We start from the raw sequence: 21,548 nt of genomic DNA on the forward strand, positions 1-21,548 counted from the left end.
AGGGCAATTAGGGATGGGCAATAAAAACGCTGGCCCAGCCGGCGAAGCCCATGCCCCGTGAACAAATAACAAAAACAATCGACTCAATATCTGCTCGTAGCACAACCTACTCATCCCAGGATGCAATCCAGTGAATCTTTGTTGCACACCCTGCTTAGATAAGGAGACTAAAACCAGTCGCATTCTTCTCTGCATCCTGGAACAATAATCTTAAAGGTGGGAAAGGATCAGGACGAAGTGATAATTCAGAGGAGCATCAAATCGAGACAGCTCTCCTCCCCTTTCCAATCCTGTTTAATTACATTTTCAAACACTCTAGGATGCTATACAGCGCCCTGAAGGGGAAAACAAATAAATATAAAGCTTTAGTCCCAATTGAAGATCACCGCCCCAAACAATGCATACAGTAAAAATTAACTATAATTCTCTTGTGCAAAAATGTGATAACCGCTCTTCATAAATTACTAGCAAATCTGTAATAAACATAGATAAAGAAAAATAATGGAAATCTCTGTAAAGTTTCTGTACATGCAAATCTGGTCAAGTAACAGAACTGAATTAATTATCCCTTTTGCTTTTTATAGCTACTGACAGCAGTAAGGGTGAGGTAAACATATATTTATAGATATATTTTTTAATCATAGCTTCTTTTTCCCTGATTGGATGCTTTTGAAGAGTTCTTCGTCCAAAGGGACATACTTCTGTTGTTTTTGATCGAGGAGATAAAGTCTGTCCTTAATCACTCTGGGGTCAAATCCTTCCTTTCTCATCTCTGTTTTTTGGAATTTGAATGTTCCTGGGAATATGAAGGAAAAGTGGGGTGTCAGTGTCCGGAAAGCAATTGCTCAATGTTAGCGAGGCTCATCAGCACGCATTTCCCGGAGTCAGGAGATTGTGGATTCAACGCCCACTCCACAGACTTCGTCCAGGGTCGACACTCTTCGTGCCGCACTGGTGAACAGGAGACAGAGAGTCGGGATAAATGAGTCTTTTTCCGGATGGCAAGATGTAACAAGTGGGGTGCCGCAGGGTTCGGTCCTTGGGCCCCAACTGTTTACAATGCACTTGGATACAAGGATAGGCAGTTCTATAGCCAAATTTGCAGATGACACTAAAGTAAGTTGCAGAGGAAATAAGTACCTTACAAAGGGTTATAGATAGATTAGGAGAGGGGCCAAAATGTGGCAGACGGAGTTTAACGTAGCCAAGTGTGACACATGCATTTTGGTCGGAAAAATGGGATGGCAACTTATTATCTCGATGGGGCGAGACTTCGGGGTGCTCCGCTGCAGAGGGATCTGGGTATCCTCGTGCATGAGTCACAGAAACTTAGCATGCAGGTGCAGCAGGTAATAAAGAAAGCAAATGGAATGTTGGCATTTGTAGCTCAAGGAATAGAGAATAAAGGTAAGGAAATGTTGTTGCAACTTAACAAGACATTGGTGAGACCGCACCTGGAGTATTGGGCACAGTTTTGGTCCCCTTATTTGAGCAAAGATGTAGTGGCATTGGAATCAGTTTAGTGGAGGTTCACCAGATTGATTCCAGAGATGAGGGGTTTGTCGTATGAAGAGAGATTGAGCAGTTTCGGTCTATACTCTCCAGAGTTTAGAAGAATGAGGGGAGATCAAATTGAGGTGTACAAGATGATCAAAGTTATGGATAAAGTAGACGTGGAGCGGATGCCTCATGGGGCATTCTAGAACGAGGGGTCATCGTCTCAGGATAAGAGGTAGCAGATTTAAAACAGAGTTCAGGAGAAACTACTCCCAAAGGGTTGTGAATGTGTGGAATTCGCTACCCAAGAGGGCGGTGGATGCTGGGACAGTGAGTAAATTGAGGAGTTAGACAGGTTTTTAATTAGTAATGGGTTGAAGGGCTATGGAGAACAGGCAGGACGGTGGAGTTGAGGCCATCACGAGATCAGCTATGATCACATTGTAGGGTGGAGCAGATTCGAGAGGCTAAATTGCATAATTCTGCTCTGAGTTTTTAAGTTCTGATGTTCTAAGAAAAAAATATTCTGTCTAATTTCACCATCCAACTCTTGGTTTGTACCTCCGTAGGTAACAGCACTTCAAGCACAAATCTGGAGTTCTTAATAAATAAGCTCATTTCGTGACTAATATGTAGACAAGGAGGGTTATGGGGAGAAGGCAAGAGAATGGGGATGAGGAACATATCAGCCATGATGGGATAGCAGCGCAGACTAGAGAGGCCCAATGGCCTAATTCTGCTCCTAAAACTTATGGTCTTAAGGAGTGCGGCCCTGGCCCTGTCAGAGGGTCAGTACTGAGGGAGCCCCGCACCATCAGAGCGGGAATACTGAGGGAGTGCTGCACTGTCAGAGGGTCAGTACTGAGGGAGCCCCGCACCATCAGAGCGGGAATACTGAGGGAGTGCTGCACTGTCAGAGGGTCAGTACTGAGGGAGCCCCGCACCATCAGAGCGGGAATACTGAGGGAGTGCTGCACTGTCAGAGGGTCAGTACTGAGGGAGTGCTGCACCGTCAGAGGGTCTGTACTGAGGGAGTGCCGCACTGTCAGAGAGTCAGTACTGAGGGAGTGCTGCACTGTCAGAGGGTCAGTACTGAGGGAGTGCTGCACCGTCAGAGGGTCTGTACTGAGGGAGTGCCGCACTGTCAGAGGGTCAGTAAAGAGGGAGTGCCGCACTGTCAGAGGGTCAGTACTGAGGGAGTGCTGTACTATCAGAGGGGCAGTACTGGGGGAGTGCAGCCCGGTCAGGGGGTCAGTACTGAGGGAGCGCCGCACTGTCAGAGGGTCAGTACTGAGGGAGTGCCGCACTATCAGAGGGTCAGTACTGAGGGAGTGCCGCACTGTCAGAGGGTCAGTACTGAGGGAGTGCTGCACCGTCAGAGGGTCTGTACTGAGGGAGTGCTGCACCGTCAGAGGGTCAGTACTGAGGGAGTGCTGCACTCTCAGAGCGGGAATACTGAGGGAGTGCTGCACTGTCAGAGGGTCAGTACTGAGGGAGTGCTGCACCGTCAGAGGGTCAGTACTGAGGGAGTGCTGCACTGTCAGAGAGGGAATACTGAGGGAGTGCTGCACTATCAAAGGGTCAGTACTGAGGGAGTGCCGCACTGTCAGAGGGTCAATACTGCAGGAGTGCCGCACTGTCAGAGGGTCAGTACTGAGGGAGTGCTGCAATGTCAGAGGGTCAGTACTGAGGGAGTGCTGCACTGTCAGAGGGTCAGTACGGAGGGAGTGCTGCAGTGTCAGAGGGTCAGAGGGTCAGTACGGAGGGAGTGCTGCAGTGTCAGAGGGTCAGTACTGAGGGAGTGCTGCACTGTCAGAGGGTCAGTTATGAGGGAGTGCTGCACTGTCAGAGGGTCAGTACTGAGGGAGCCCCGCACCATCAGAGCGGAAATACTGAGGGAGTGCTGCACTGTCAGAGGGTCAGTACTGAGGGAGCCCCGCACCATCAGAGCGGGAATACTGAGGGAGTGCTGCACTGTCAGAGGGTCAGTACTGACGGAGTGCTGCACTGTCAGAGGGTCAGTACTGAGGGAGTGCTGCACTGTCAGAGGGTCAGTACTGAGGGAGTGCTGCACCGTCAGAGGGTCAGTACTGAGGGAGTGCTGCACCGTCAGAGGGTCTGTACTGAGGGAGTGCTGCACTGTCAGAGGGTCAGTACTGAGGGAGTGCTGCACTGTCAGAGGATCAGTACTGAGGGAGTGCTGCACTGTCAGAGGGTCAGTACTGAGGGAGCCCCGCACCATCAGAGCGGGAATACTGAGGGAGTGCTGCACTGTCAGAGGGTCAGTACTGAGGGAGCCCCGCACCATCAGAGCGGGAATACTGAGGGAGTGCTGCACTGTCAGAGGGTCAGTACTGACGGAGTGCTGCACTATCGGAATGTCTGTACTGAGGGAGTGCTGCACTGTCAGAGGGTCAGTACTGAGGGAGTGCTGCACCGTCAGAGGGTCTGTACTGAGGGAGTGCCGCACTGTCAGAGGGTCAGTACTGAGGGAGTGCCGCACTGTCAGAGGGTCAGTACTGAGGGAGTGCTGTACTATCAGAGGGGCAGTACTGGGGGAGTGCAGCCCGGTCAGGGGGTCAGTACTGAGGGAGTGCTGCACCGTCAGAGGGTCTGTACTGAGGGAGTGCCGCACTGTCAGAGGGTCAGTACTGAGGGAGTGCCGCACTATCAGAGGGTCAGTACTGAGGGAGTGCTGCACTGTCAGAGAGGGAATACTGAGGGAGTGCTGCACTATCAAAGGGTCAGTACTGAGGGAGTGCCGCACTGTCAGAGGGTCAATACTGCAGGAGTGCCGCACTGTCAGAGGGTCAGTACTGAGGGAGTGCCGCACTGTCAGAGGGTCAGTACTGAGGGAGTGCCGCACTGTCAGAGGGTCAGTACTGAGGGAGTGCTGCACTGTCAGAGGGTCAGTACGGAGGGAGTGCTGCAGTGTCAGAGGGTCAGAGGGTCAGTACGGAGGGAGTGCTGCAGTGTCAGAGGGTCAGTACTGAGGGAGTGCTGCACTGTCAGAGGGTCAGTTATGAGGGAGTGCTGCACTGTCAGAGGGTCAGTTATGAGGGAGTGCTGCACTGTCAGAGGGTCAGTACTGAGGGAGTGCTGCACTGTCAGAGGGTCAGTACTGAGGGAGTGCTGCACTGTCAGAGGATCAGTACTGAGGGAGTGCTGCACTGTCAGAGGGTCAGTACTGAGGGAGCCCCGCACCATCAGAGCGGAAATACTGAGGGAGTGCTGCACTGTCAGAGGGTCAGTACTGAGGGAGCCCCGCACCATCAGAGCGGGAATACTGAGGGAGTGCTGCACTGTCAGAGGGTCAGTACTGACGGAGTGCTGCACTGTCAGAGGGTCAGTACTGAGGGAGTGCTGCACTGTCAGAGGGTCAGTACTGAGGGAGTGCTGCACCGTCAGAGGGTCAGTACTGAGGGAGTGCTGCACCGTCAGAGGGTCTGTACTGAGGGAGTGCTGCACTGTCAGAGGGTCAGTTATGAGGGAGTGCTGCACTGTCAGAGGGTCAGTACTGAGGGAGTGCTGCACTGTCAGAGGATCAGTACTGAGGGAGTGCTGCACTGTCAGAGGGTCAGTACTGAGGGAGCCCCGCACCATCAGAGCGGGAATACTGAGGGAGTGCTGCACTGTCAGAGGGTCAGTACTGACGGAGTGCTGCACTATCGGAATGTCTGTACTGAGGGAGTGCTGCACTGTCAGAGGGGCAGTACTAGGGGAGTGCAGCCCGGTCAGGGGGTCAGTACTGAGGGAGCGCCGCACTGTCAGAGAGTCAGTACTGAGGGAGTGCTGCACTGTCAGAGGGTCAATACTGAGGGAGTGCTGCACTGTCAGAGGATCAGTACTGAGGGAGTGCTGCACTGTCAGAGGGTCAGTACTGAGGGAGCCCCGCACCATCAGAGCGGGAATACTGAGGGAGTGCTGCACTGTCAGAGGGTCAGTACTGAGGGAGCCCCGCACCATCAGAGCGGGAATACTGAGGGAGTGCTGCACTGTCAGAGGGTCAGTACTGACGGAGTGCTGCACTATCGGAATGTCTGTACTGAGGGAGTGCTGCACTGTCAGAGGGTCAGTACTGAGGGAGTGCCGCACTGTCAGAGGGTCAGTACTGAGGGAGTGCCGCACTGTCAGAGGGTCAGTACTGAGGGAGTGCTGTACTATCAGAGGGGCAGTACTGGGGGAGTGCAGCCCGGTCAGGGGGTCAGTACTGAGGGAGTGCTGCACCGTCAGAGGGTCTGTACTGAGGGAGTGCCGCACTGTCAGAGGGTCAGTACTGAGGGAGTGCCGCACTATCAGAGGGTCAGTACTGAGGGAGTGCCGCACTGTCAGAGGGTCAGTACTGAGGGAGTGCTGCACCGTCAGAGGGTCTGTACTGAGGGAGTGCTGCACCGTCAGAGGGTCAGTACTGAGGGAGTGCTGCACTGTCAGAGCGGGAATACTGAGGGAGTGCTGCACTGTCAGAGGGTCAGTACTGAGGGAGTGCTGCACCGTCAGAGGGTCAGTACTGAGGGAGTGCCGCACTGTCAGAGGGTCAATACTGCAGGAGTGCCGCACTGTCAGAGGGTCAGTACTGAGGAAGTGCTGCACTGTCAGAGGGTCAGCACTGAGGGAGTGCTGCACTGTCAGAGGGTCAGTACGGAGGGAGTGGTGCAGTGTCAGAGGGTCAGTACTGAGGGAGTGCTGCACTGTCAGAGGGTCAGTACTGAGGGAGTGCTGCACTGTCAGAGGGTCAGTACTGAGGGAGTGCTGCACTGTCAGAGGGTCAGTACTGAGGGAGTGCTGCACTGTCAGAGGGTCAGTACGGAGGGAGTGCTGCAGTGTCAGAGGGTCAGTACGGAGGGAGTGCTGCAGTGTCAGAGGGTCAGTACTGAGGGAGTGCTGCACTGTCAGAGGGTCAGTTATGAGGGAGTGCTGCACTGTCAGAGGGTCAGTACTGAGGGAGTGCTGCACTGTCAGAGGGTCAGTACTGAGGGAGTGCTGCACTGTCAGAGGGTCAGTACGGAGGGAGTGCTGCAGTGTCAGAGGGTCAGTACTGAGGGAGTGCTGCAGTGTCAGAGGGTCAGTACGGAGGGAGTGCTGCAGTGTCAGAGGGTCAGTACTGAGGGAGTGCTGCACTGTCAGAGGGTCAGTTATGAGGGAGTGCTGCACTGTCAGAGGGTCAGTACTGAGGGAGTGCTGCACTGTCAGAGGGTCAGTACTGAGGGAGTGCTGCACTGTCAGAGGATCAGTACTGAGGGAGTGCTGCACTGTCAGAGGGTCAGTACTGAGGGAGCCCCGCACCATCAGAGCGGGAATACTGAGGGAGTGCTGCACTGTCAGAGGGTCAGTACTGAGGGAGCCCCGCACCATCAGAGCGGGAATACTGAGGGAGTGCTGCACTGTCAGAGGGTCAGTACTGACGGAGTGCTGCACTGTCAGAGGGTCAGTACTGAGGGAGTGCTGCACTGTCAGAGGGTCAGTACTGAGGGAGTGCTGCACCGTCAGAGGGTCAGTACTGAGGGAGTGCTGCACCGTCAGAGGGTCTGTACTGAGGGAGTGCTGCACTGTCAGAGGGTCAGTACTGAGGGAGTGCTGCACTGTCAGAGGGTCAGTACTGAGGGAGCCCCGCACCATCAGAGCGGGAATACTGAGGGAGTGCTGCACTGTCAGAGGGTCAGTACTGAGGGAGCCCCGCACCATCAGAGCGCGAATACTGAGGGAGTGCTGCACTGTCAGAGGGTCAGTACTGACGGAGTGCTGCACGATTGGAATGTCTGTACTGAGGGAGTGCTGCACTGTCAGAGGGGCAGTACTGGGGGAGTGCAGCCCGGTCAGGGGGTCAGTACGGAGGGAGTGCTGCACCGTCAGAGGGTCTGTACTGAGGGAGTGCTGCACTGTCAGAGGGTCAGTACTGAGGGAGTGCTGCACTGTCAGAGGATCAGTACTGAGGGAGTGCTGCACTGTCAGAGGGTCAGTACTGAGGGAGCCCCGCACCATCAGAGCGGGAATACTGAGGGAGTGCTGCACTGTCAGAGGGTCAGTACTGAGGGAGCCCCGCACCATCAGAGCGGGAATACTGAGGGAGTGCTGCACTGTCAGAGGGTCAGTACTGACGGAGTGCTGCACTATCGGAATGTCTGTACTGAGGGAGTGCTGCACTGTCAGAGGGTCAGTACTGAGGGAGTGCTGCACCGTCAGAGGGTCTGTACTGAGGGAGTGCCGCACTGTCAGAGGGTCAGTACTGAGGGAGTGCCGCACTGTCAGAGGGTCAGTACTGAGGGAGTGCTGTACTATCAGAGGGGCAGTACTGGGGGAGTGCAGCCCGGTCAGGGGGTCAGTACTGAGGGAGTGCTGCACCGTCAGAGGGTCTGTACTGAGGGAGTGCCGCACTGTCAGAGGGTCAGTACTGAGGGAGTGCCGCACTATCAGAGGGTCAGTACTGAGGGAGTGCTGCACTGTCAGAGAGGGAATACTGAGGGAGTGCTGCACTATCAAAGGGTCAGTACTGAGGGAGTGCCGCACTGTCAGAGGGTCAATACTGCAGGAGTGCCGCACTGTCAGAGGGTCAGTACTGAGGGAGTGCCGCACTGTCAGAGGGTCAGTACTGAGGGAGTGCTGCAATGTCAGAGGGTCAGTACGGAGGGAGTGCTGCAGTGTCAGAGGGTCAGAGGGTCAGTACGGAGGGAGTGCTGCAGTGTCAGAGGGTCAGTACTGAGGGAGTGCTGCACTGTCAGAGGGTCAGTTATGAGGGAGTGCTGCACTGTCAGAGGGTCAGTACTGAGGGAGTGCTGCACTGTCAGAGGGTCAGTACTGAGGGAGTGCTGCACTGTCAGAGGATCAGTACTGAGGGAGTGCTGCACTGTCAGAGGGTCAGTACTGAGGGAGCCCCGCACCATCAGAGCGGAAATACTGAGGGAGTGCTGCACTGTCAGAGGGTCAGTACTGAGGGAGCCCCGCACCATCAGAGCGGGAATACTGAGGGAGTGCTGCACTGTCAGAGGGTCAGTCCTGACGGAGTGCTGCACTGTCAGAGGGTCAGTACTGAGGGAGTGCTGCACTGTCAGAGGGTCAGTACTGAGGGAGTGCTGCACCGTCAGAGGGTCAGTACTGAGGGAGTGCTGCACTGTCAGAGGATCAGTACTGAGGGAGTGCTGCACTGTCAGAGGGTCAGTACTGAGGGAGCCCCGCACCATCAGAGCGGGAATACTGAGGGAGTGCTGCACTGTCAGAGGGTCAGTACTGACGGAGTGCTGCACTATCGGAATGTCTGTACGGAGGGAGTGCTGCACTGTCAGAGGGGCAGTACTAGGGGAGTGCAGCCCGGTCAGGGGGTCAGTACTGAGGGAGCGCCGCACTGTCAGAGAGTCAGTACTGAGGGAGTGCTGCACTGTCAGAGGGTCAGTACTGAGGGAGTGCTGCACTGTCAGAGGATCAGTACTGAGGGAGTGCTGCACTGTCAGAGGGTCAGTACTGAGGGAGCCCCGCACCATCAGAGCGGGAATACTGAGGGAGTGCTGCACTGTCAGAGGGTCAGTACTGAGGGAGCCCCGCACCATCAGAGCGGGAATACTGAGGGAGTGCTGCACTGTCAGAGGGTCAGTACTGACGGAGTGCTGCACTATCGGAATGTCTGTACTGAGGGAGTGCTGCACTGTCAGAGGGTCAGTACTGAGGGAGTGCCGCACTGTCAGAGGGTCAGTACTGAGGGAGTGCCGCACTGTCAGAGGGTCAGTACTGAGGGAGTGCTGTACTATCAGAGGGGCAGTACTGGGGGAGTGCAGCCCGGTCAGGGGGTCAGTACTGAGGGAGTGCTGCACCGTCAGAGGGTCTGTACTGAGGGAGTGCCGCACTGTCAGAGGGTCAGTACTGAGGGAGTGCCGCACTATCAGAGGGTCAGTACTGAGGGAGTGCCGCACTGTCAGAGGGTCAGTACTGAGGGAGTGCTGCACCGTCAGAGGGTCTGTACTGAGGGAGTGCTGCACCGTCAGAGGGTCAGTACTGAGGGAGTGCTGCACTGTCAGAGCGGGAATACTGAGGGAGTGCTGCACTGTCAGAGGGTCAGTACTGAGGGAGTGCTGCACCGTCAGAGGGTCAGTACTGAGGGAGTGCCGCACTGTCAGAGGGTCAATACTGCAGGAGTGCCGCACTGTCAGAGGGTCAGTACTGAGGAAGTGCTGCACTGTCAGAGGGTCAGCACTGAGGGAGTGCTGCACTGTCAGAGGGTCAGTACGGAGGGAGTGCTGCAGTGTCAGAGGGTCAGTACTGAGGGAGTGCTGCACTGTCAGAGGGTCAGTACTGAGGGAGTGCTGCACTGTCAGAGGGTCAGTACTGAGGGAGTGCTGCACTGTCAGAGGGTCAGTACGGAGGGAGTGCTGCAGTGTCAGAGGGTCAGTACGGAGGGAGTGCTGCAGTGTCAGAGGGTCAGTACTGAGGGAGTGCTGCACTGTCAGAGGGTCAGTTATGAGGGAGTGCTGCACTGTCAGAGGGTCAGTACTGAGGGAGTGCTGCACTGTCAGAGGGTCAGTACTGAGGGAGTGCTGCACTGTCAGAGGGTCAGTACGGAGGGAGTGCTGCAGTGTCAGAGGGTCAGTACTGAGGGAATGCTGCACTGTCAGAGGGTCAGTACTGAGGGAGTGCTGCACTGTCAGAGGGTCAGTACTGAGGGAGTGCTGCACTGTCAGAGGGTCAGTACGGAGGGAGTGCTGCAGTGTCAGAGGGTCAGTACTGAGGGAGTGCTGCACTGTCAGAGGGTCAGTACTGAGGGAGTGCTGCACTGTCAGAGGGTCAGTTATGAGGGAGTGCCGCACTGTCAGAGGGTCAGTACTGAGGGAGTGAACAGATTTTTGCAGAGGAGTCGCTAAACCAATGTCACATTTCCCCTTTCCGACAGACACAACACTCAAAGACGAGCAGGTACTGAGCGGCCAATATAGTTATGATTAGGAAGTGGGTAATGGGAGGGGGGGGGGGCGTCATGTAAAGGTACTATCATAGAATTTACAGTGCAGAAGGAGGCCATTCAGCCCATCGAGTCTGCACCGGCTCTTGGAAAGAGCACCCTACCCAAGGTCAACACCTCCACCCTATCCCCATAACCCCACCCAACACTAAGGGCAATTTTGGACACCAAGGGCAATTTATCATGGCCAACCCACCTAACCTGCACATATTTGGACTGTGGGAGGAAACCGGAGCACCCGCAGGAAACCCACGCACACACGGGGAGGATGTGCAGACTCCGCACAGACAGTGACCCAAGCCGGAATCGAACCTGGGACCCTGGAGCTGTGAAGCAATTGTGCTATCCACAATGCTACCGTGCTGCCCCTCGGTAAAGACTTGATGGGCTGAATGGCCTCCTTCTGCACTGTAGGAATTCTATGGTTCTATGGACGGGAAAGTTACATGTGCACTAGTCTGGGAGCTTTGATAACGGCTCCTTTGCCGTTCTCGCCGACCCATTACTCCACATGTCCGGTGGTGGTGGCGACACTGCGGATCTGGGGACAGTGGAAGAGGTACAAGAAGGTGGAGGGAGCGTCGGTCTGAACCCTGATATGTAACAACCACAGGTTTGTCCCGGGTAGGATGGATGGTGGGTTCCAGAGCTGGCAGAGGGCAGGCATCAGAAGGATGGGAGATCTGTTCACAGATGGAAGCTTTCCCAGTTTGAAGGCGCTAGATGACAAATTTAATATGCCGCCAGGAAACGCCTTTAAATATCTGCAAGTACGAGCCTTCTTGAAAAAACAGGTAGTGGCCTTTCCGACGCTGCCGCCACTGAGGTTACAGGACACGGCGGTCTCCGGCACCTGGGTGGGGGAGGGGGAGGTGTCGGATATCTACCAGGAACTACAGGAGGCGGAGGAAACCCCGGTGGAGGAGCTCAAGGGCAAGTGGGAGGAGGAGCAAGGTGAGGAGTTGGAAGCAGGTCTGTGGGCAGAGGTCCTGGGCAGGGTTAATTCCTCCTCATCATGTGCCAGGCTGTCTAATTCAATTTAAGGTGGTCCACCGGGCACACATGACGGCAGGCAGGATGAGCACGTTTTTTGGGGTAGAGGACAGCTGTATGAGGTGCAAGGGCAGCCCTGCAAACCATGTCCACATGTTTTGGGCATGCCCGGAGCTTGAGAGAGTTTTGGCAAGGGTTCGCGAGGGCAATGCCCAAGGTGCTTAACACACAGGTGGTGCCGAGTCCAGCGATAGCAATCTTTGGAGTGTCAGAAGACCCGGGAGTTCAGGGGGCGAAAGAGGCTGACGTCTTGGCCTTTGCCTCCCTAGTAGCCCGGAGACAGATTTTATTAATGTGGAGGGACTCGAAGCCCCCGAGTGCAGAGACCTGGATTAGTGACATGGCTGGGTTTCTCAGTCTGGAGAAAATAAAGTTTGCCTTAAGAGGGTCTACGCTAGGGTTCTCTCGGAGGTGGCAGCCGTTCGTCGATTTTCTCGGGAAAATTAAAATGTCAGCAGCAGCAATCCGTAAGTGGGGGGTGGGGTGGGGTGAGTGCTTCATTGGGATGGTGTGGGAAGACTGAGTCACGCGGGGTAATGTCTATTTAATTGTTATTGTGTATTCTCTTTTTGCACTATGTTAATGGTCACTCTAGATTGTTTTGTTATTATTGTTACTACTGTTTTATTATGAAAAATTCTGCAAAACCTTAATAAAAATACTTTATAAATCTCAGAGACGAGCAGGGAGTGGGGCCCACAATGTCTTGGCTGATATTCAGCCCACAACCTTAACAACGACAAGAGGGTAATTGGTTGATTGGCTGCCGACCCCCTTAAACAATAGGTGAATGCAACAGGACTGCAGATGACAACAATCTGGGGAAAAGCATTCTTTCCCAACATTCCCAAGAATTTGGAGAGTCTCAGACCTGTCTTGCTCACTGCCGGCAGAATCCGCAGGAAGACCGGCCGTGCATACGGCGGCAGAGCCACCTGGAGGTTGGTGTAGAATGTCTCCAAGTCGACCTGATTGTTGGGGTCTGCGATGGCAGCCAGTCCGGTTTTACCTTCCGCCCCTAAAGATAATTGTGGGGGGGGGGGGGGGGGGGGACACACAGAAAGGGTCAAATGTTAGGGAGGGAGGTACTCAATGTTTCAGTGACTGTAAATGGTGAAAGCGGAGTACAGTCGCGGCGCATGTGTGACCTCCTCAATTACAGACAGACCATCAGGCAGACAATGGGCTCCCTTCCGAGTCACACACCATCCTGACGTAGGAATATATCGCCGTTCCTTCACTGTCGCTGGGTGAAAATCCTGGAACTCCCTCCCTAACAGCACGGTGGGTGTAGGTACACCACATGGACTGCAACGGTTCCCAAGGGAAGTTAGGAATAGACTAAAATTCTGGCCTAGCCAGCGACGCCCACATACTGGGAAAGATTAAAAAGCAAATGAGACCACAATGATTTCTAAGTGTCAGTTTGGGTAATTCCAGGACTTCCAAACGTCACTGAACACCACCATCTGCTGGTCAGAGTCTGCAACTAAAATGTGATGAGTGACTGCAAAATTCAACTAATGTTAAGAGAAAGGTGTGAAGACAGCGGCAGGACACGTATTCAAAAGCAAACGAGAAACGTTAATTTAAAACAAGAATAATGTACAGACCTAATCTTCCTCCACCTCCCAGTTGTACAATCCTACAGAAGCTAGTCATCCAGAGGGGATTGACAGGGTGGTTTATTACAGAGAGAGGGGATTGACAGGGTGGTTTATTACAGAGAGAGGATTGACAGGGTGGTTTATTACAGAGAGAGAGGATTGACAGGGTAGTTTATTACAGAGAGAGGGGATTGACAGGGTGGTTTATTACAGAGAGAGAGGATTGACAGGGTGGTTTATTACAGAGTGAGGGGATTGACAGGGTGGTTTATTACAGAGAGAGGGGATTGACAGGGTGGTTTATTACAGAGAGAGGATTGACAGGGTGGTTTATTACAGAGAGAGAGGATTGACAGGGTGGTTTATTACAGAGAGACGATTGACAGGGTGGTTTATTACAGAGAGAGAGGGGATTGACAGGGTGGTTTATTACAGAGAGGGGTTTGACAGGGTGGTTTATTACAGAGAGAGACGATTGACAGGGTGGTTTATTAGAGAGAGAGAGGGGTTTGACAGGGTGGTTTATTACAGAGAGAGAGAGGGGTTTGACAGGGTGGTTTATTACAGAGAGACGATTGACAGGGTGGTTTATTACAGAGAGAGGATTGACAGGGTGGTTTATTACAGAGAGAGGGGATTGACAGGGTGGTTTATTACAGAGAGAGAGGATTGACAGGGTGGTTTATTACAGAGAGAGGGGATTGACAGGGTGGTTTATTACAGAGAGAGAGGATTGACAGGGTGGTTTATTACAGAGAGAGGGGATTGACAGGGTGGTTTATTACAGAGAGAGGGGATTGACAGGGTGGTTTATTACAGAGAGAGAGGATTGACAGGGTGGTTTATTACAGAGAGAGAGGATTGACAGGGTGGTTTATTACAGAGAGGGGATTGACAGGGTGGTTTATTACAGAGAGAAGGGATTGACAGGGTGGTTTATTACAGAGAGAGAGGATTGACAGGGTGGTTTATTACAGAGAGAGGATTGACAGGGTGGTTTATTACAGAGAGGGGATTGACAGGGTGGTTTATTACAGAGAGAGGGGATTGACAGGGTGGTTTATTACAGAGAGGGGGGATTGACAGGGTGGTTTATTACAGAGAGAGGATTGACAGGGTGGTTTATTACAGAGAGAGGGGATTGACAGGGTGGTTTATTACAGAGAGGGGGGATTGACAGGGTGGTTTATTACAGAGAGAGACGATTGTCAGGGTGGTTTATTACAGAGAGAGACGATTGACAGGGTGGTTTATTACAGAGAGAGGGGATTGACAGGGTGGTTTATTACAGAGAGACGATTGTCAGGGTGGTTTATTACAGAGAGAGGGGATTGACAGGGTGGTTTATTACAGAGAGAGAGGATTGACAGGGTGGTTTATTACAGAGAGAGAGGATTGACAGGGTGGTTTATTACAGAGAGACGATTGTCAGGGTGGTTTATTACAGAGAGAGACGATTGTCAGGGTGGTTTATTACAGAGAGAGACGATTGACAGGGTGGTTTATTACAGAGAGGGGATTGACAGGGTGGTTTATTACAGAGAGAGACGATTGACAGGGTGGTTTATTACAGAGAGGGGATTGACAGGGTGGTTTATTACAGAGAGAGACGATTGACAGGGTGGTTTATTACAGAGAGAGGATTGACAGGGTGGTTTATTACAGAGAGGGGATTGACAGGGTGGTTTATTACAGAGAGGGGGGATTGACAGGGTGGTTTATTACAGAGAGAGGATTGACAGGGTGGTTTATTACAGAGAGAGAGGATTGACAGGGTGGTTTATTACAGAGAGAGAGGATTGACAGGGTGGTTTATTACAGAGGGAGAGGATTGACAGGGTGGTTTATTACAGAGAGAGAGGATTGACAGGGTGGTTTATTACAGAGAGAGGGGATTGACAGGGTGGTTTATTACAGAGAGAGGGGATTGACAGGGTGGTTTATTACAGAGAGGGGATTGACAGGGTGGTTTATTACAGAGAGGGGGGATTGACAGGGTGGTTTATTACAGAGAGAGGATTGACAGGGTGGTTTATTACAGAGAGAAGGGATTGACAGGGTGGTTTATTACAGAGAGGGGATTGACAGGGTGGTTTATTACAGAGAGGGGGGATTGACAGGGTGGTTTATTACAGAGAGAGGGGATTGACAGGGTGGTTTATTACAGAGAGAGAGGATTGACAGGGTGGTTTATTACTGAGAGAGAGGATTGACAGGGTGGTTTATTACAGAGAGAGGATTGACAGGGTGGTTTATTACAGAGAGAGGGGATTGACAGGGTAGTTTATTACAGAGAGAGAGGATTGACAGGGTGGTTTATTACTGAGAGGATTGACAGGGTGGTTTATTACTGAGAGAGAGGATTGACAGGGTGGTTTATTACAGAGAGAGGGGATTGACAGGGTGGTTTATTACAGAGAGGGGATTGACAGGGTGGTTTATTACAGAGAGAGGGGATTGACAGGATGGTTTATTACAGAGAGAGAGGATTGACAGGGTGGTTTATTACAGAGAGAGGGGTTTGACAGGGTGGTTTATTACAGAGAGACGATTGACAGGGTGGTTTATTACTGAGAGAGAGGATTGACAGGGTGGTTTATTACAGAGAGAGGGGATTGACAGGGTAGTTTATTACAGAGAGAGTGGATTGACAGGGTGGTTTATTACAGAGAGACAGGATTGACAGGGTGGTTTATTACAGAGAGAGGGGATTGACAGGGTGGTTTATTACAGAGAGAGGATTGACAGGGTGGTTTATTACAGAGAGAGAGGATTGACAGGGTGGTTTATTACAGAGAGAGGATTGACAGGGTGGTTTATTACAGAGAGAGGGGATTGACAGGGTGGTTTATTACAGAGAGAGAGGACTGACAGGGTGGTTTATTACAGAGAGAGGAATGACAGGGTGGTTTATTACAGAGAGAGGGGATTGACAGGGTGGGTTATTGCACAGAGAGAGGATTGACAGGGTGGTTTATTACAGAGAGAGGGGATTGACAGGGTGGTTTATTACAGAGAGAGGGGATTGACAGGGTGGTTTATTACAGAGAGGGGATTGACAGGGTGGTTTATTACAGAGAGAGGAATGACAGGGTGGTTTATTACAGAGGGAGGGGATTGACAGGGTGGTTTATTACAGAGAGAGGAATGACAGGGTGGTTTATTACAGAGAGAGGGGATCGACAGGGTGGTTTATTACAGAGAGGGGATTGACAGGGTGGTTTATTACAGAGAGAGAGGATTGACAGGATGGTTTATTACAGAGAGAGAGGATTGACAGGGTGGTTTATTACAGAGAGAGGAATGACAGGGTGGTTTATTACAGAGAGAGGAATGACAGGGTGGTTTATTACAGAGAGAGGGGATTGACAGGGTGGTTTATTACAGAGAGAGGGGATTGACAGGGTGGTTTATTACAGAGAGAGGGGATTGACAGGGTGGTTTATTACAGAGAGGGGATTGACAGGGTGGTTTATTACAGAGAGAGAGGATTGACAGGGTGGTTTATTACAGAGAGAGAGGATTGACAGGGTGGTTTATTACAGAGAGAGAGGATTGACAGGGTGGTTTATTACAGAGAGAGAGGACTGACAGGGTGGTTTATTACAGAGAGAGGATTGACAGGGTGGTTTATTACAGAGAGAGGAATGACAGGGTGGTTTATTACAGAGAGACGATTGACAGGGTGGTTTATTACAGAGAGAGGGGATTGACAGGGTGGTTTATTACAGAGAGAGGGGATTGACAGGGTGGTTTATTACAGAGAGAGGGGATTGACAGGGTGGTTTATTACAGAGAGGGGATTGACAGGGTGGTTTATTACAGAGAGAGAGGACTGACAGGGTGGTTTATTACAGAGAGAGGAATGACAGGGTGGTTTATTACAGAGAGAGGATTGACAGGGTGGTTTATTACAGAGAGAGGATTGACAGGGTGGTTTATTACAGAGAGAGCGGATTGACAGGGTGGGTTATTGCAGAGAGAGAGGATTGACAGGGTGGTTTATTACAGAGAGAGAGGATTGACAGGGTGGTTTATTACAGAGAGAGGGGATTGACAGGGTGGTTTATTACAGAGAAAGGATTGACAGGGTGGTTTATTACAGAGAGGGGATTGACAGGGTGGTTTATTACAGAGAGAGAGGATTGACAGGGTGGTTTATTACAGAGAGGGGGGATTGACAGGGTGGTTTATTACAGAGAGAGGCAATTGACAGGGTGGTTTATTACAGAGAGAGGCGATTGACAGGGTGGTTTATTACAGAGAGAGGATTGACAGGGTGGTTTATTACAGAGAGAGAGGATTGACAGGGTGGTTTATTACTGAGAGAGGGGATTGACATGGTGGTTTATTACTGAGAGAGCGGATTGACAGGGTGGTTTATTACAGAGAGAGGGGATTGACAGGGTGGTTTATTACAGAGAGAGCGGATTGACAGGGTGGTTTATTACAGAGAGAGGATTGACAGGGTGGTTTATTACAGAGAGAGGGGATTGACAGAATGGTTTACAGAGAGCGGGGATTGACAGGGTGGTTTATTACAGAGAGAGGATTGACAGGGTGGTTTATTACAGAGAGAGAGGATTGACAGGGTGGTTTATTACTGAGAGAGGGGATTGACATGGTGGTTTATTACTGAGAGAGCGGATTGACAGGGTGGTTTATTACAGAGAGAGGGGATTGACAGGGTGGTTTATTACAGAGAGAGGGGATTGACAGGGTGGTTTATTACAGAGAGAGGATTGACAGGGTGGTTTATTACAGAGAGAGGGGATTGACAGGGTGGTTTATTACAGAGAGAGGATTGACAGGGTGGTTTATTACAGAGAGGGGATTGACAGGGTGGTTTATTACAGAGAGAGGATTGACAGGGTGGTTTATTACAGAGAGGGGATTGACAGGGTGGTTTATTACAGAGAGAGGGGATTGACAGGGTGGTTTATTACAGAGAGAGGGGATCGACAGGGTGGTTTATTACAGAGAGGGGATTGACAGGGTGGTTTATTACAGAGAGAGAGGATTGACAGGATGGTTTATTACAGAGAGAGAGGATTGACAGGGTGGTTTATTACTGAGAGAGGGGATTGACATGGTGGTTTATTACTGAGAGAGGATTGACAGGGTGGTTTATTACAGAGAGAGCGGATTGACAGGGTGGGTTATTGCAGAGAGAGAGGATTGACAGGGTGGTTTATTACAGAGAGAGAGGATTGACAGGGTGGTTTATTACAGAGAGAGGGGATTGACAGGGTGGTTTATTACAGAGAAAGGATTGACAGGGTGGTTTATTACAGAGAGGGGATTGACAGGGTGGTTTATTACAGAGAGAGAGGATTGACAGGGTGGTTTATTACAGAGAGGGGGGATTGACAGGGTGGTTTATTACAGAGAGAGGCAATTGACAGGGTGGTTTATTACAGAGAGAGGCGATTGACAGGGTGGTTTATTACAGAGAGAGGATTGACAGGGTGGTTTATTACAGAGAGAGAGGATTGACAGGGTGGTTTATTACTGAGAGAGGGGATTGACATGGTGGTTTATTACTGAGAGAGCGGATTGACAGGGTGGTTTATTACAGAGAGAGGGGATTGACAGGGTGGTTTATTACAGAGAGAGCGGATTGACAGGGTGGTTTATTACAGAGAGAGGATTGACAGGGTGGTTTATTACAGAGAGAGGGGATTGACAGAATGGTTTACAGAGAGCGGGGATTGACAGGGTGGTTTATTACAGAGAGAGGATTGACAGGGTGGTTTATTACAGAGAGAGAGGATTGACAGGGTGGTTTATTACTGAGAGAGGGGATTGACATGGTGGTTTATTACTGAGAGAGCGGATTGACAGGGTGGTTTATTACAGAGAGAGGGGATTGACAGGGTGGTTTATTACAGAGAGAGGGGATTGACAGGGTGGTTTATTACAGAGAGAGGATTGACAGGGTGGTTTATTACAGAGAGAGGGGATTGACAGGGTGGTTTATTACAGAGAGAGGATTGACAGGGTGGTTTATTACAGAGAGGGGATTGACAGGGTGGTTTATTACAGAGAGAGGATTGACAGGGTGGTTTATTACAGAGAGGGGATTGACAGGGTGGTTTATTACAGAGAGAGGGGATTGACAGGGTGGTTTATTACAGAGAGAGGGGATTGACAGGGTGGTTTATTACAGAGAGAGGATTGACAGGGTGGTTTATTACAGAGAGAGGGGATTGACAGGGTGGTTTATTACAGAGAGAGGATTGACAGGGTGGTTTATTACAGAGAGGGGATTGACAGGGTGGTTTATTACAGAGAGAGGATTGACAGGGTGGTTTATTACAGAGAGGGGATTGACAGGGTGGTTTATTACAGAGAGAGGGGATTGACAGGGTGGTTTATTACAGAGAGACGGGATTGACAGGGTGGTTTATTACAGAGAGGGGGGATTGACAGGGTGGTTTATTACAGAGTGAGGGGATTGACAGGGTGGTTTATTACAGAGAGAGGAGATTGACAGGGTGGTTTATTACAGAGGGAGAGGATTGACAGGGTGGTTTATTACTGAGAGAGGGGATTGACAGGGTGGTTTATTACAGAGAGAGAGGATTGACAGGGTGGTTTATTACAGAGAGAGGGGATTGATAGGGTGGTTTATTACAGAGAGAGGGGATTGACAGGGTGGTTTATTACAGAGAGGAGATTGACAGGGTGGTTTATTACTGAGAGAAGGGATTGACAGAATGGTTTACAGAGAGCGGGGATTGACAGGGTGGTTTATTACAGAGAGAGGATTGACAGGGTGGTTTATTACAGAGAGAGAGGATTGACAGGGTGGTTTATTACGGAGAGAGGGGATTGACAGGGTGCTTTATTACAGAGAGAGGGGGGATTGACAGGGTGGTTTATTACAGAGAGGGGGGATTGACAGGGTGGTTTATTACTGAGAGAGCGGATTGACAGGGTGGTTTATTACAGAGAGAGGGGATTGACAGGGTGGTTTATTACTGAGAGAGCGGATTGACAGGGTGGGTTATTGCAGAGAGAGAGGATTGACAGGGTGGTTTATTACAGAGAGAGAGGATTGACAGGGTGGTTTATTACAGAGAGAGGGGATTGACAGGGTGGTTTATTACAGAGAGAGGATTGACAGGGTGGTTTATTACAGAGAGAGGGGATTGACAGGGTGGTTTATTACAGAGAGAGGATTGACAGGGTGGTTTATTACAGAGAGAGGGGATTGACAGGGTGGTTTATTACAGAGAGGGGATTGACAGGGTGGTTTATTACAGAGAGAGGATTGACAGGGTGGTTTATTACAGAGAGGGGATTGACAGGGTGGTTTATTACAGAGAGAGGGGATTGACAGGGTGGTTTATTACAGAGAGACGGGATTGACAGGGTGGTTTATTACAGAGAGGGGGGATTGACAGGGTGGTTTATTACAGAGAGAGGATTGACAGGGTGGTTTATTACAGAGAGAGGGGATTGACAGGGTGGTTTATTACAGAGAGAGGATTGACAGGGTGGTTTATTACAGAGAGAGGGGATTGACAGGGTGGTTTATTACAGAGAGAGGATTGACAGGGTGGTTTATTACAGAGAGAGGGGATTGACAGGGTGGTTTATTACAGAGAGAGGGGATTGACAGGGTGGTTTATTACAGAGGGAGAGGATTGACAGGGTGGTTTATTACAGAGAGAGGAGATTGACAGGGTGGTTTATTACAGAGAGAGGATTGACAGGGTGGTTTATTACAGAGGGAGAGGATTGACATGGTGGTTTATTACAGAGAGAGGAGATTGACAGGGTGGTTTATTACAGAGAGAGGATTGACAGGGTGGTTTATTACAGAGAGAGGATTGACAGGGTGGTTTATTACAGAGAGAGGGGATTGACAGGGTGGTTTATTACAGAGAGAGGATTGACAGGGTGGTTTATTACAGAGTGAGGGGATTGACAGGGTGGTTTATTACAGAGAGAGGATTGACAGGGTGGTTTATTACAGAGAGAGGGGATTGACAGGGTGGTTTATTACAGAGAGAGGGGATTGACAGGGTGGTTTATTACAGAGGGAGAGGATTGACAGGGTGGTTTATTACTGAGAGAGGGGATTGACAGGGTGGTTTATTACAGAGAGAGGGGATTGACAGGGTGGTTTATTACAGAGAGGGGATTGACAGGGTGGTTTATTACAGAGAGGGGATTGACAAGGTGGTTTATTACAGAGAGAGGGGATTGACAGGGTGGTTTATTAGAGAGAGAGGGGATTGACAGGGTGGTTTATTACAGAGAGAGGAGATTGACAGGGTGGTTTATTACAGAGGGAGAGGATTGACAGGGTGGTTTATTACTGAGAGAGGGGATTGACAGGGTGGTTTATTACAGAGAGAGAGGATTGACAGGGTGGTTTATTACTGAGAGAGGGGATTGACAGGGTGGTTTATTACAGGGAGAGGATTGACAGGGTGGTT

At 51.0% G+C, this 21,548-nt stretch overlaps 1 protein-coding gene across 2 annotated transcripts in view; it reads right to left on the reverse strand.

Annotated features, from left to right (window-relative positions):
- Positions 1-278: 278 nt before the first annotated feature.
- The window catches only part of slc27a4 (solute carrier family 27 member 4), a 68,642-nt gene continuing 47,372 nt past the window's right edge, over positions 279-21,548 (reverse strand). The window contains exons 11-12 of one of the 2 annotated variants that reach the window (XM_072488704.1): positions 12,363-12,509; positions 279-796 (exon numbers count right to left, since the gene is read on the reverse strand). In XM_072488704.1, coding sequence (XP_072344805.1) covers positions 639-796; positions 12,363-12,509 — 305 coding nt within the window. In that variant the 3' untranslated portion in view covers positions 279-638. The remainder of the gene's footprint in view (positions 797-12,362; positions 12,510-21,548) is intronic. The other variant, XM_072488705.1, reaches the window with a different exon arrangement.

The sequence above is a fragment of the Scyliorhinus torazame genome, chromosome 22, assembly GCF_047496885.1.
Source record: "Scyliorhinus torazame isolate Kashiwa2021f chromosome 22, sScyTor2.1, whole genome shotgun sequence".
Taxonomy (NCBI): domain Eukaryota; kingdom Metazoa; phylum Chordata; class Chondrichthyes; order Carcharhiniformes; family Scyliorhinidae; genus Scyliorhinus; species Scyliorhinus torazame.